The following is a 14544-nucleotide window of genomic DNA, read 5'->3' as shown; positions in this document are numbered from 1 at the left end:
ATCTGGACTGGATTTATATGTATGCTAATGTTGGTTTGTCGTTTTTTTTTCTTGGTAATTCACTTACTCGGCTCTCATAATGTTGGATGTATTGATGCGGTGTAATTATTCCATTTCTTACGCGGTATGTTCATTTTGGTATAACAATTCTAGTATTAAATTTATTTTTGGTTTTGGCACTTAATTTGACACTTGCCCTGAAATAATATTGGAACTAATTTTTAGTGCCGCTCGATGGGTTTTGTTTCAAAACTGAAAATGGCTTCTTCTAGGAGATAGCCGCAATATGTCTCGTACATGAACAGTAGGGTGGCAATAGAAATCGACTTTACAAATTTCATTTAGGAGTAGGGCTCAAAAGTTTTGTCTCCGCAAAAAGCCCCATACTAAACTTCAAAAAATGTTTGATGCCAAATGTCTTAAAAATGCATGAAACGTCAAGATTCGGTGTTATCCAAAAATAAAAATTCAAATAATCGACTTTCTTGGAATTGAAAATTCTTGAGCTGCGGCCAGTGGAACGTATAGGCAAATGAGACCTTCAAGTTTCGTTTAGCAATAAAGCTTAACAGTTTCGTCAACTCAAAAAATGTTTTCAATTTCAGCTCAATCGGACTCCGGGAAGAGATGGCTCAAAGCAGTCAAAGTTTCACTTTTCGACTGAGCGAACTTCTAAATGCGACAAAGGACAATTTTTTATCATACAAGTCATTACCACTCTAATGAACAGTATCAGTAGTACACATGCATGTAGCGCTTGTATATGAATATCGGGACAGTAACATGTCTGAACGTGCATAATATGTCCTAAAAAACACGTCCATGCCATTGAGAATCATGTTTAAATGAATTCTCAAAAATGTATATGGCTCTTGTACATTAGTCTACATTACTCTCCTTCTCAACTTTTATTTTCCGAAATCCATTTCTTTTGGCTGAAAAATTTCGACAAATCAATTTCTTAATTCCTTTTCTCTGCTATTTTTTTCAGCCGCAACGCAAGGCAAACTGCTCAAACTGAAGCACTTCGTTCTCACACAATGTGTCACAAAAACTGCACAATGTGTTGTTTACGTTCTTCCTCTCTTGAAATATTTCTCACTTGGTGATATCTTTCATAGTCATTTCCTTTTCGCTCTTTCTCTATGTGTCTGTTGGTTGTCAAATGTGTAGGTACCGTTCTCATTGTGCCTCGACGTAAAATTAACACACTGAGCGCAATGAGTGTGCGAATGACAGCCCTGGCTGTAGGAATCGAAATTACCACCACTGATGGACCACTCCCATTTATGGCGGTCTATTGTCCGAAGCAGTCTCGACGGGCAAATGGAACCACGGTGAAATTGAAGAACGACATCCAAAAGCTGTCTTGAAGAGGAGGCAATTTCGTCATCACAGGTGATCTCAATGCTCGCCACTCCGCTTGGGATGAATCCAGGTGCAACTCAAATGGTAACATCATCGTAGAAGATTCCGAAGCTGGATATTACTATTCCGCTCATCCGGAATTGCCAACTTACATCTCCCCTGGTGGTGTAGGCTCCAAGCTTGACATTTTTCTGACCAACATCACCGATCGATTTTCGATTCCGAAAACCATAACAGAGCTCTTCTCGGATCATCTTCCGGTCATCGCTGAGATTGGTGCTAACGTAGAACGGCGCCAAGTTCAACAAAGAAGAAATTACCATTGTGCAAATTGGGTTCAGCTGCAGCGTATGTTGAAAACCATCTTGATGCGGACATAACTTTGAACAGCACTGGAGACATCGATCGTACTCTACAGTCCATGATAGACGTCATCCAGGAAGCAGAGTGCCGCTACATCCCATCTGTTCCAGTGACACGTAAGTTTGCGCAAATCGACGATAATACTAAGCGCATAATTTCCTTGTGAGACTCGCTGAGAAGGCAATATCAACGTACCCGCAACCCTAGGCACCGATTCTACGCTAGACAGCTGACAAAAATTATTCAAGAACGTCTGGAGAAAGTGAAAAACAGACAGTTTGCAACCGAATTACGTAATTTACTCAACTGCTCACGACCATTTTGGCGTGTGGCTAAAGTGTTAAAGAACAAACCAAAACCCATCCCCCCGTCAATAGTGAAGAGTGAAACTCTGCTAACTTCCCGCGAAAAGGCTTGTGCTATCTCTTAGCATTTTGCCGCTTCCCACAATCTTGGTCGTGATATTGTGACTGGAATCGAACCAGCTGTCAGTGAATCGATAGTAATTCTGGCGCGCACACCGAATATCTTACCACCTGATCAGCGGATAACAGTGGACGAGGTACAGAACAACATCAAATTCTCTCGGAACATGAAGGCTCCCGGATTCGACGGAGTGTTCAACCTTGTGTTCAAAAACCTTGGACCAACAGCCTTGTCTGTGGTGGAAAAAGTGTTCAACCGATGCCTTGACTTGGCGTACTTTCCAGCAAAGTGGAAACTGGCGAAAGTGATTCCTATTTTGAAACCAGGAAAGGATCCCACATGCCCCAAAAGCTACCGTCCCATCAGTCTGCTTTCTGCCCTCAGCAAGGTATTCGAACGATGCATCTAAAACCGTATTCTGTGCCACGCAGAAGTGAACAACATATTCCTGGACGAGCAGTTCGGTTTTCGCAGAGGCCAACAACATATCAACTGCAGAGATTAACAAAACTCATCAATCGGAACAAGGAGCTATCCAAAACAACTGCCATGGCCTGCCTGGACATAGAAAAAGCATTCGACAATGTGTGGCACGACGGGCTTATCTACAAGCTACAGCGCAACAACTATCCCGTCTATTCAGCTAAAATTGTTCAAAACTATCTTACGCTGCGCAAATCTCAAGTCTGTGTGCTGGGTGGCCTGTCTGACCCATACGACGTAGGAGCTGGTGTTCTACAGGGCAGCATCCTTGGTCCTGTTCTTTACAACTTATTTACATCAGATATTCCTGAACTACCCAATGGAGGCATCCTGTCGCTGTTTGCTGATGATACCACCATTATGTACGAGGGCAGACAGAACAACCAAATAGTTAGAAAGCTGCAAACTGGGCTTAACGCCTTTGTGAATTACCTCACCTCATGAAAAATTTGTGTGAATGCAGCAAAAACGCAGACCATAGTCTTTCCTCATCGGAATAGTCAGCGTTTGGTGCCGACAACAAGGATTCGGTTGAACAATGTAGATATTCCCTGGTCATCAAATGTTCGCTACCTTGGTTTGACCTATGATCATAAGCTACTTGATCGCCCCCACATTGAACAAACAGTAACGAAAAGTTTAGTGTTAATGAAGAACACACACAGAGACACACACACACACACACAGAGAGACACACAGACACACACACACACAGACACACACACACACAGAGACACACACACACAGACACACACACACACAGACACACGCACACACACACACGCACACACACACACACACACACACACACACACACACACACACACACACACACGCACACACACACACAGAGAAAATGCTCAGCTCGTCGAACTAAGTCGAGTGATATACGACATTCGGCCCTTTTGAGCACTTTTATATTTTTACTTTTTTCAGTGATTGCTATACCTTTCTAGGAGAAAGGCAAAACATTTTCGATTTTGATGCTGAAGATGACCTGGATTTATTGAAACGTAAAGCGAGAGACTTCGACGAGATGATTTTGCAGTTAAAAGAACATTTTACTGCGCCCGAATGCTCGAGGGAAGATAAAGTAAGAATACTTTCGGTTCTACCGAAATCTTGGAACCAACAAACGGTAACAGAAAAGTTTGAAACAACGAAATACATTGTGAAACAGGCTCGGCGCATATCAGAGGTTAGTGGAATATTGGCTATTCCTGACGTAAGGCTTGGACATGGATTGCCCCTGGAAGTAAAAAACGAGGTATTGCAGTTTTATGACAGTGACCAGGTCAGTAGAGCCATGCCAGGGCAAAGGGACTACGTTTCAGTGAGAAAAGGTGGTAAGCGACAGTATGTGCAAAAGCGACTCTCAACGAATGCAATTCGTGAGGCTCACGCTTATTTTAAAGATATCAGCAAAACTGATATTGGGTTTACTTCTTTTAGAGCTTTGAAACCTAAGCATTGTAAATTACTTGGAAACTAAGGATCTCATAATATTCGTGTTTGTACTGATCACGAGAATACTGAATTGATGATACACAGTCTAAAGAAATATTCACTCCAAAATCATTCTAAAATTTACTTTGAACAAATATTATGTAGCTCAACTACGCGATCCAAATATTGTTATCTCCGTAAATGTGAACATTGCCCAAGCCGTTTAGATTTTGAAAACAGTTTTTTCAAAGAACTTGAGGAACGTTGTGTGAGAGGAATACCTTTCGAACAGTTGATTGCAACAGATCGATGTAATATAGAGACACCGGTGAAATCAATTGATGAATTTGTATCTTATTTTTGTAAAAAGTTGATAACTCACGATCACATAAAAATTCAACAGTCGACTTACATGAGAGAAGCAAAAAATAATTTGAAAGATGGTGAAGTTGTTATAGTGTGTGATTTCTCAGAGCTCTTTTCTTGAGAACCGTTCGCCCAATCGTCTTGTTGTCAAAGAATGAATTGTATATTTTTGATCAAACATTCCAATGAACGTATGGTTTTTGCTGGAGGACCACGGACAAATTAAGAAAAACGTGTATTTTCCTAAATTTTAATAATTTTTCGAGCTTAAATTTGAAATAACTCGAAAACCAATGCCTTCAGAATGTTAACTACCAAGAGCTTTTTGATTTAAAATGACTCTTTGCATCTTTTAAAATCATCAGAATAATTTTTTTTTGAAAAATGTTCGAATTAGAATTTTTATAAAAAAATCAATCTACCATACAAAAAATATTTTTCATTTCTCCATCCTGGACTTTTTTTTAAGTTGCGGATTAACGTCGAGTTTATTTTAAAAAAATATAAAAAAAAACTCAACTCTTATTTTTTTAATTGAAATTTAATGTTTATTTTTAATTTTTTTTGAGCAAAAAAATGTTTTTTTGTACAGTGTATAATATTTTTATGATGCATTTTTAATTCCCTACAACTCATTCTCAAACAGTTCTTCTATACAACCAACGGTTTCTGGACTACAATGCTTCGAATAAAACCTATGCCAAAAGACATACGCCCTTTTAGAATGTAACTCATGGGTGTAAAAAATCTCTCCATCTGTGAAAAATGCTCAGTTTGCTAAGCCAAATACGTGTGCGAAGTTTAATTCAAATCAAAAATGGCCGATTGAATTTTCGCGTTTTTCCAGATCATTTGAAATGATTTTGTTCAGCTATAAAAAATTCAACCAATCATTAACTATTTTAACCAAACCTTGCAGTCAGTTCCAAAGAGGCAGTCTGATGAAGATGCGTCGATTAGCAGTTGTGCTCCACCCGGAATGAAAACCTTTTTGAAACAATGTAGGGGGACAAGGGGCAAGATGAGCACCTTAAGCTTCTCATCAAATTGTTAGGGCAAAGTGAGCAAAAAGCCAGTGAATACATTTTTACTACATAGAGTAAGAATAATACTCAAGAGTTGCTACATTAGAAAGTAAAGAAAAAGGTTATTTGAATATTTATAAATAATTTCCTAAGCCACTAAAAAATATGATGCTGGTAGCGGTGTGGGTTAAATTGGGCATACCTATGGGCCATTATGGGCATGTTCATATTTTTCGATTTCAAGCAAACATTAAACAATGTATCAATGTATCGTACAATCGTAAGTATCGAAACAAAGTTTCCCTTTCCTGTTTCACTATTTATACTCCAAAACAGTTTGAAAATTATCTATGAATTTTCCCGCATATATAAATAAGGTTTTGGTCCTTAAAACACTATTGTGCGGTTGAAGAAAAAATAAATGATAACAAAATTTAACTTAAGGTAGCTTCATTTTAATGATTGTCAACAAAGGTTACATAATTGCATGCATCCTGGGCACACATCTCTTTCGCATAAATGGAACACGTTACAGTTTGAACATAGTTTTATCCTTCGCCGTCATGAGAGGAACTAAAGCAACAACCGCAAACATCGCACAGTGAATCCTTTTTTACTTTGTTTCCGGTTTTATTTTGATGCTTGCTTTTTGGTGGGTTTTCGGTATTTGTTCTGATCAATCGTTTATTCATCCGCTTCACCTGCGAAATGTCTCTTTTAGCTTGTGAAACTTTCAAAGCCGCGAATATACGAATTCGCTGTTAACTTTGTAGCTTTTTTACGGGTAAAATTTTTGACGACTTTTCGGTTTTTAACTTTGGGTAGTGGTTGGATTGACGTGGTTGAAATTCTGATTCATTGGATATACATCACTGTTGATATTATCACGTTAGCGGGTTTTGAGGCCTCAGCTACGACGTTTTCGTTATCTCGCAATAAGCTCTACCGTCCTTGATCGTCAAATCCAAAAAAATCTGGTTCATCGCCATCCGAAGCATAAGGTCCATAATTGACAATATCGGTCACGTCTGCCGGAGCAAAATCATCCTCTTGGAAAATGAAACGGTTGAACGGCACAATACCGGATTTTATAAACCCATTGATAGCATTTGAAGAACTGGTTGAACGAATGAAAGCCTTTCCGAACAAGTGACTTACTTCATTGATGGTCACCACGTTTCCAGGATTTGGTTTGAGAAATTCCTCAATGTTTTTAGAAAAAGAGGTTTTAACGATCCCATGAAATTAATATTCAGCGGCTGCAACTTGTGATTGCAGTGTGGCGGGAAACTGATGACACTGACGTGTTTTTTTCTAGCATTTTCAAGAAAAGCCAAGTTTTTTGTATATGAAACATGACCATTTAACAACAACAGTACGGGATTCTCGAAACTAGGCCTAGTGTGCCTCAAAAAATGGTCAAACTAATTTTTGAAATTATCAGTTGTCATCCAGCCGGAAGTATTGCAATTGAATAAAGTGTCCGGAGGAGCACCTTTTCTTAACCGGTCAATCAACCGAACGCGCGGGAAAATCAACATCGGTGGCAGAAAACTTCCGGCTGCCGACATACAAACGCATGCCTTTGTTAACACTCCTCGTTCGGCCGATGTGATGCATCCAACTTGCCGTTGCCCCTTCAATGCCAAAATCTTGGATCTCTTTGTTTGAACCTGTATTTTTTTGTAGAAGCGGGTCAAACTTTTTATCTATTTTATTTATTTTCTAAAAATACTCACAGATACCACTGAAGTCTCATCGACGTTGTAAATCCGGCTTACCGGAAATTTGCCAGAGGAAAGTGCCTCTCCCAGAACATTAAAAAAATGATCCACAGCCACTTTTTTGAAGCTCGTGCTGCATAAGTTGCTTCCGGTGTTCTTAAGGAAAGTTCAGGATGCAGCTTCCTGAATCCGTGGAGCCAGTCTAGCCCAGCTAGTTTTGTCGATTTGTTAAACGGATTAGGAATCTGGTTTTGCTCTTCCAGCTGATACGCCAAACTTCGTAGGGCCCGGAGAGTTACCCGCTTCTCCATGCTTGAATCGTTACCCGCTTCTCCATGCTAGAATCGCTTCTCCATGCTTAAACATGCTGCAGCAATTCGTTCTCCTGCTGGATCGAGAACACCGTTGCACATCGCCCCAAGCTTTATTGCCGTGTGCAATAGCCGCTCGGTTCACTGACATTCGATGTGAAATAACCGCGTCTACAGCAGTGGCCAATGATGACTGTAACCATTTTTTTCGCCCCGACAACCATTTGTAATTCTGTACCATTTTACTATTAACTGCTGCCAGCACGATGTTTACTTTTTTGACAGCACTTTCTGGTTTGTAGGTTATGTTTTCGTGCATAGGTATGGCATTTTTGCCGCTACCAGCAGTGCCCAAGCTACCCCATGAGAAAGACTTATGAAAAAGAGCTGTTTTTAGATGATGTTTCATTTGAAAACACCGCATTATTTATTGAAACTGTTTAAATATCAATAACAATTACCAAAAGTAAACTTTCGAGCCTAAAACGACATATACGCACGCAAAAACCCTTATTTTTCGCGCTTGTGAGCTATTATATTATACGCGAGACGTGCATGAATGATACAATTGTTTATTGTGTAAAAGCGAATTTGTTTTCTCCAGTTATTTTGAATAAATTTACATCTTCACATTAATGTTAATGATTCAAATTTATAACAGTTCCAAATCTTCTGCCAGAACCCTAGAAACAACATATGCCCATTCTGCTCCGTATGGCGATCTTGCCTCTTGTTCCCCTATGCCAGACAAACCACATAGAGGGTACATAAAATTGTTTGTCCTGTGTGACGCATATGGCCATTTTTGTTTCACATCGTAAAGGATTGAAATAATGTTCGTTTGTTTTTTTGGCACGCGAGTGCGTTCCTAATATTTTTTTTGAATAAGTATTTTTCAAAAAAGGAGTATTCTTATTATCAGACATGTGTTACGGATCACAAAACAAAGCGGCTAGAATTTTTTCATGCGAAATTTTTTTTATCTAAAATGTCGCAATCGAGCTCTGGATCCAAATCTCCCATTAAATTCCGTTTCTGAACCATTGTGCCGTTTCTAAGCACGAACACATTCAGAATCAATTTTTTATTGGTCAAATAAGTGAGACTTTGACCGCTTCGAGGCACACGGTCTCGAAGTCTGATTGAGCTGAAATTTTGCATGGGAACTATACTATTATTGAGAAGACAAAACTTGTGACTTGAGTCCTACTCCTGAACGAAATTCGAAGTCAATTTACATTGACACCTTAGTTCGGCAGTACGTGCATGCTGAATATACATACCGTTTCCCAATTGATTTTATAGAAGTTATATCCATTGGGGACACAACCTCTCGGCGTGCATCACGTAGAGCATAATAATTTGAATAAACCCTGGAATAATACATTTGGTTAACGGTTTGAAAAATTAACAATATTGTTTATCGAAGTACTTGTGATTTGGCCCTTCTGGTAAACTTGGAGGGGGCTGAGTTCTTGCAGCGAGTCCATTTTCGAAACGCAAGGCATTTGTATGTTTTCTCTAAAATTATATAATAAAATTAACATGCAACCATAAAAATCGTTATTTTGTATCTACCCCCAACAAAAAATTTCGCAATTCTCGAAGCAGTGGAGAAATATCTCGACGGATAAATGTTGACATTTCGTATTAATATAAATGTCTATTTCCAATTAATCAATTACTTAGTTACTGATTATTATCATTCACAGTATATAATTCTAGCAATGGGCGATATTGTATCGGTATCAAAAATATCAACTTTTAAGACGATATTTCGATTTTTCGGATCGATACACAAGAGTACGATACTTGACCTATTGATAGTTGATACTGAAAAACACGATATTTGTACACTCAAAGAAATAGAAACATTCTTATTATTCTGTCCCATAATATTTTTCAAGAGTTTAGTGTTTTCAATTTTATGTTAGTCAACATGTTGATCGTTATTAAAAATGCCCATTCACTTTGAATGCGCGTTTCATGATTTTGATTCATTGTCGCATAAACAAATAAATTATTTATGTTCCTTTTAATAAGAATAAGTTAGAAGAATTTAATTGAAAATGTGTTAAATTAAACTGCATTGATAAAGTTTATAACATCTTACACGCTGCTTTATTTTAACTCTAATTTGATTAGGATCTACTCAGTTTGGTATTCTTATGCAAAATGTCAAAAAGTGAGTTATCGGGTACTGGATAATTGAGTAACATTTACCCAAATTTTCATAATTACCATGTTTACTCAGTTTTGAGTTATTATCCATGATGTTTACTCACCCCTGAGTATATGTATTTAGCAATGGGCGATCTTTGAACAAAAATCGATTCTCCTGCATCGATTAATCAAAATCAATAAAATCGATTCATAAGAAAATCGAGCCTGAAAAATCGATTTGACAAAAAATCGATTTTTGTTCGGTATAAGCTTTTTACGACTTTTTTTGGTTATATTTATGGAGATTTTGTTTTGTTTGCGTTTTCTGGTTTATCAATCATGTTCATCGAGTTTTCGTACACAACATCTACTAACGATACGGCTTTTTTTAGTTTATTGCCATCTTCTTCGACCGCGTGTACTCTTAGCGTTTTTGAAGTAGAATACTTCTCTCAGGAAGTTCGGTTACATAGGGATGTGAAATGAAAATCTAAAACTGAAAAAAGTGAAAAATATGTCCAATTTCAAATGCTAATAAATCGGTTAGTTTTCGATGGATTTCCTTTGTTTTTGCAGCAATCGATTAGAAAATCTTCCAAGATACCAAATGGATGAAATTGCAATTTTATTATTCGAACTATTGTACTATTGAAAATTCTTAAGCCTTGTCAAAACACAAAATTCGACCTCCGATTGGTCGTTATACGATTGCTTTCTTAAGCGCGGTCGGCAGAGTTATGGACCTAGTAAATTGGGAATGCATCATTTGGCCTATATAAGAGCTTCATCAGATAATAAACAAACATTTCATCGGATATTGAATTGAACAACTGAAATTTGAAGAACACAAATGATTATTTGAAGAGTTAATATTTTCTCGTTTTGCGCTATAATCCAAAGTTGATTATCTTCATCTACATGCATACTCTGATTATTATTACGTGTTTGCGTCGCTTAGTGTTTGGCTACGGTCATGCAGAACGCAAATAACGGCGCGATGCGATTCGGCAAGACGAAATCTGTTGAAATGTATAGCTCTACTTCGCCTTAAAAAGAGCTGTACATTTCACCACGGTGAGGCGAATCGCATCGCGCCGGCATTCGCGTTCTGCATAACCGTAGCCTTTGTTCCGTTCCCGTTTAATGATGTCGTATTAAATGTGCATATTACAATTCGGCAGCACTTTAACGTCTCATTTGCACAAAATTTAAGAATATTCAATGAACTTCATTCAAAATATCAAACAAAAAGAAATTACAATACTGCCACTGAACGGTCAATGTTTATATACTAGAAAAAATGACTGACACGCAAGAAGCCGGGTTATCTTTCTTGTAAAAGTATTCTACTTCAACCTTGCGGTCGTGGCTTTGCATACAACCTTCCTGTGATTTTTTTTTTTCTACTAAAAGTTTTCGTTCAGATCAGATCATTCAGATGATATGAAAAACTGATTTAGCTGAACAACCCAATTCATAAAAAATCGGAACATCCGCAGAACAAACTCAAATAAACAAAAATGGCGAGCGCGACACCATGCAGAACAGAATACAGCACGGCATATACACGACCATTCAATTCAACTTTTGCAATATTTGAGTTAACGAGTACCCCGCTACTCAAAGTTGAAAAATTAGCGCATATGCCTTTTCTACCTAAATCAAATATTTGGTGCTTGATAGTAAACACCCACAACGATAGTAAACAACGTTCCTATGGAAGCCAATTTTCAAAAAGTGCACTTGCAGAAGTAGCAAATATGAAATAATGTTGGCTAATATCCAAACTGGTAAATTCAATATCCAATGCAATGCAAAATTTCAGCTAAATCGGAATTCAGGAGTATTTGGTCTAAATTTCACTTCCTCGACTTATGAAGAAAAGCACAGTTCGTAATAGTTTTTTTGTGCCAAATGTCTTATGCCTTGTTCACACTATAGCAGATATCACGTGATATCGTGATCTTGAAACATACATACATCTAGTTTCCACGGAAAATTTGGAGTATGGGATTTGAAATCAAGATGGGCGATATTACTGGTTATTATAATTGTATAAAACGTCGAGGTCGGGTGTTATCCAAAAATCGAAATTTTGCTAACTGTTCGTGAAGGCGAAATTTTGAACACTACTTCTAAATAAAACTGTCAAAGTCAATTTCCATTGCCACCCCAATGTACACCAATCACCAATCGACAAAGTTTACTGAGACAACACGAACTGTCAAGGCTCGTGAATCATTGTGAACCATGAGTCGGTTTAGAGCCGCTCTTGCAAAAGAGCCGTTTCACCCACCCCTAATCCTTGATATATTTCACAACGCATACGTATTAGCCAAATTTCATACGGGTTTGTCTATTGATGTCGCGTTTACAAAGGCAAAAAATGGTTACTGCGTTAAAAAAACTGGAGGGACTTAATTTGGCTGCGGATTGTTCTTTTTCAACTCGACGACAAGGTTATCCAGCTTCCCTGACCTACAGAAAACGTCAAAATGGGCTGCGTGCACTATACGCCATTACCGTTTGTGAAAAGCTGGATATGCTGGATATGGGGGTGGTGACATACTCATGAAAAAAGTTGTCATAGACGTAGACAATTGTTTGAACCAACAAAAACATTTCAAATGCTTTTTTCTCGGTTTCATGTCTATTGAATTTTAGCCCATTCTTCAACTATGGACATCCCGGTAAAAAATTGACACATTTTTCAGATCAGTGTCCGAATTCCGAGCACACACTTCTTCGGAGAGAAAAAAATTTCGTATACTATCAATAAAGAAATTTTCTTCTCTTCAAAGAAAAGTGTTCTCGGAATTCGGCCGCAGATTACGTTAGCAACAATAAATGCAATCACTATTGTCTTCAATCCGTTTTGCACACATTTATTTTTCAGGCGAAAAAAAACGATCTTGCCATCCTAAGGATCGATTCAGCAGAAGATCGCGCGCAGAGAAATCGATTCAAAAAATCGATGAATCGACCCGAAAAGATCGATTTTGCAAAAATCGGATCGATCTTGCCCATTGCTTATATGTATAAGTCAAAAGTTTTCAACAGCGATATTATCTGTTTTCGAAGAACAATTGGTGTCGCTTTTTATTCGTTTGCTAGCAGTAAGTATTTGATCTTTCATCAAATCAATAATTTCCTAATCAATTACATTACAAACAACATGTAACAATATTCCATAACAATTTCAGCCCAACATCATTATTGCAGAGGATTTGAAAACATAAAAAACATCTCTTCAAAATGAACAACCGCATGTTGTGTGTCCTGCGATGCCGTTTTAAGTCGGGCTTTTATTCGTGATAATGAACGGAAACATTTGTATCGATGTACAGTGCCCAATACATGCAATCGATACAATTTAAATCCTTCGCAGTGTTTGGTGACGGATGATGACGGATTTTCTGCTGTGCGTACTGTACAAAAACATGAGCCACAGTTCACGGGCAACTGTCAACCGGTTGGTTGCCGCATTATATAAAGACACGTGAATGATTTAAAACTTTTATAATGTTTCGATGAAAAATAAATCTATGATTTTGATTGTTCTGAATTTTTTTTATTTATTGAGTCAGATTTACAAAAACCAGATATCATCAAATTTCCAAATTTAGGCAAACTGGGTAACTTGTACTCATTTTCGTTAATTCCTGGTTTGCATAAACAGAGTAGATTCTAATCAGTTTTTGACGTATGACGCCCTTACTCAGAAGTGAGTAACCGTAAAAGTACTCAAATTAGGGTACCTCCACTTTTTTCAAAAATGGGTCATATCTAACTCACTTCAGAGTAACAAATAATGAGCGTGCACATATTTTAACAATATGTGAGTTCGCGAACAGCCCTTAAAATCTTTTTCAACTTCGTAGTCGCGACGCCAAGAGTTTTGTTTGTGAACACGCAAAAAAAGAAGTTTAGTTTTCGTTCGTGCGCGCATTTTTATAATTCTGAATGAAATATTAACGTCGTAGTACTAAATCGAATCGCGACTTTTGTTGCGCGCGACTTTTCGTTGCGACTTTAAATACACTGAAAAAACTGGGCACGCTCATCAATTGGATATGAAAATGACTCTGCATTGTTATTTGTAGAATTTCTTTCATCGAATTCAATGATTTTTCACTTTCGTTTCAAGTTGTCGCACACATCAACTTACATCCATGAGCCGCACTCCACTAACGTATGATTCCAACATCCCTTTCAGGTGAATTCCACTTGAATCTGCCCCACTGTTTCATCACAGTGATTATCATGTGCGAAACACTTTCATTTACGTATGATTCCAACATCCCTTTCAAGTGAATTGCACATGAATCTGCCCCACTGTTTCATTACAGTGATTATCATGTGCGAAACACTTTCAGTTGATTTGTTTTGTTTTTATATGTCAAATGATGTGCCGTTTGGGCTGAAAAGTAGAAAAATGGCGACAGATGAAAAGTAAACGAGTGTCATACGGCTCAGAAGTTTGAGGATTTTCCAGACTACAATTGTACATTTTTGGAAGGTAAGTGATTTATGTCACGTAAAAGAATCGAATTCTATTTCGTCCTTCCAGCACAAGATCACAAAGATTCTGATGAAAACATCTTTACGCTAGAGGCAAGTATTTGTTTATATGGAATACTAGATATACTATTGATTGTATCACAGTTAACAGATATCCAAGCTAGAACAAAAACTCCAGAAATCGTGTGTAAGATTTCAAATTCTTACTCGTTTGGAATGCTAACGACATCTTTCTGCAACTTGCGACTTGAACCACTTTAGTGATGGCAGCGCTGGATTATAGTCAAAGCTGCCAGACGTATGAAAGTTTTCACAAATAGTAGAGTCGCTGTTTTTGCAACGATACAA

At 37.8% G+C, this 14544-nt stretch overlaps 1 protein-coding gene and 1 long non-coding RNA gene across 7 annotated transcripts in view; one reads left to right on the top strand and one right to left on the bottom strand.

The window, feature by feature from the left end:
- LOC129732744 (NADH dehydrogenase [ubiquinone] 1 alpha subcomplex subunit 7-like) overlaps positions 1-9396 on the bottom strand; it is a 133817-nt gene extending 124421 nt beyond the window's left edge. For 4 of the 6 annotated variants that reach the window (XR_008729340.1, XM_055693926.1, XM_055693925.1 and 1 more), the window contains exons 1-3: positions 9091-9396; positions 8945-9033; positions 8796-8885 (exon numbers count right to left, since the gene is read on the bottom strand). Coding sequence is in view for 3 of the 6 variants with exons in the window: in XM_055693926.1 (XP_055549901.1) it covers positions 8796-8885; positions 8945-9033; positions 9091-9156 (245 nt within the window). In the remaining 3 variants the exon portion in view is untranslated. Of the gene's footprint in view, positions 1-67; positions 198-8795; positions 8886-8944; positions 9034-9090 lie in introns of all 6 variants that reach the window. The other 2 variants (XR_008729338.1, XR_008729339.1) reach the window with 1 other exon arrangement.
- Positions 9397-12366: 2970 nt separating this feature from the next.
- Positions 12367-13240, top strand: LOC129731054 (uncharacterized). The gene is made up of 2 exons (XR_008728965.1): positions 12367-12791; positions 12879-13240. It is a non-coding gene; the product is annotated as an uncharacterized LOC129731054 (long non-coding RNA).
- Positions 13241-14544: the final 1304 nt, after the last annotated feature.

The sequence above is a fragment of the Wyeomyia smithii genome, chromosome 3, assembly GCF_029784165.1.
Source record: "Wyeomyia smithii strain HCP4-BCI-WySm-NY-G18 chromosome 3, ASM2978416v1, whole genome shotgun sequence".
NCBI classification, from domain to species: Eukaryota; Metazoa; Arthropoda; class Insecta; order Diptera; family Culicidae; genus Wyeomyia; species Wyeomyia smithii.
This window is presented reverse-complemented; position numbering and strand designations above follow the sequence as displayed.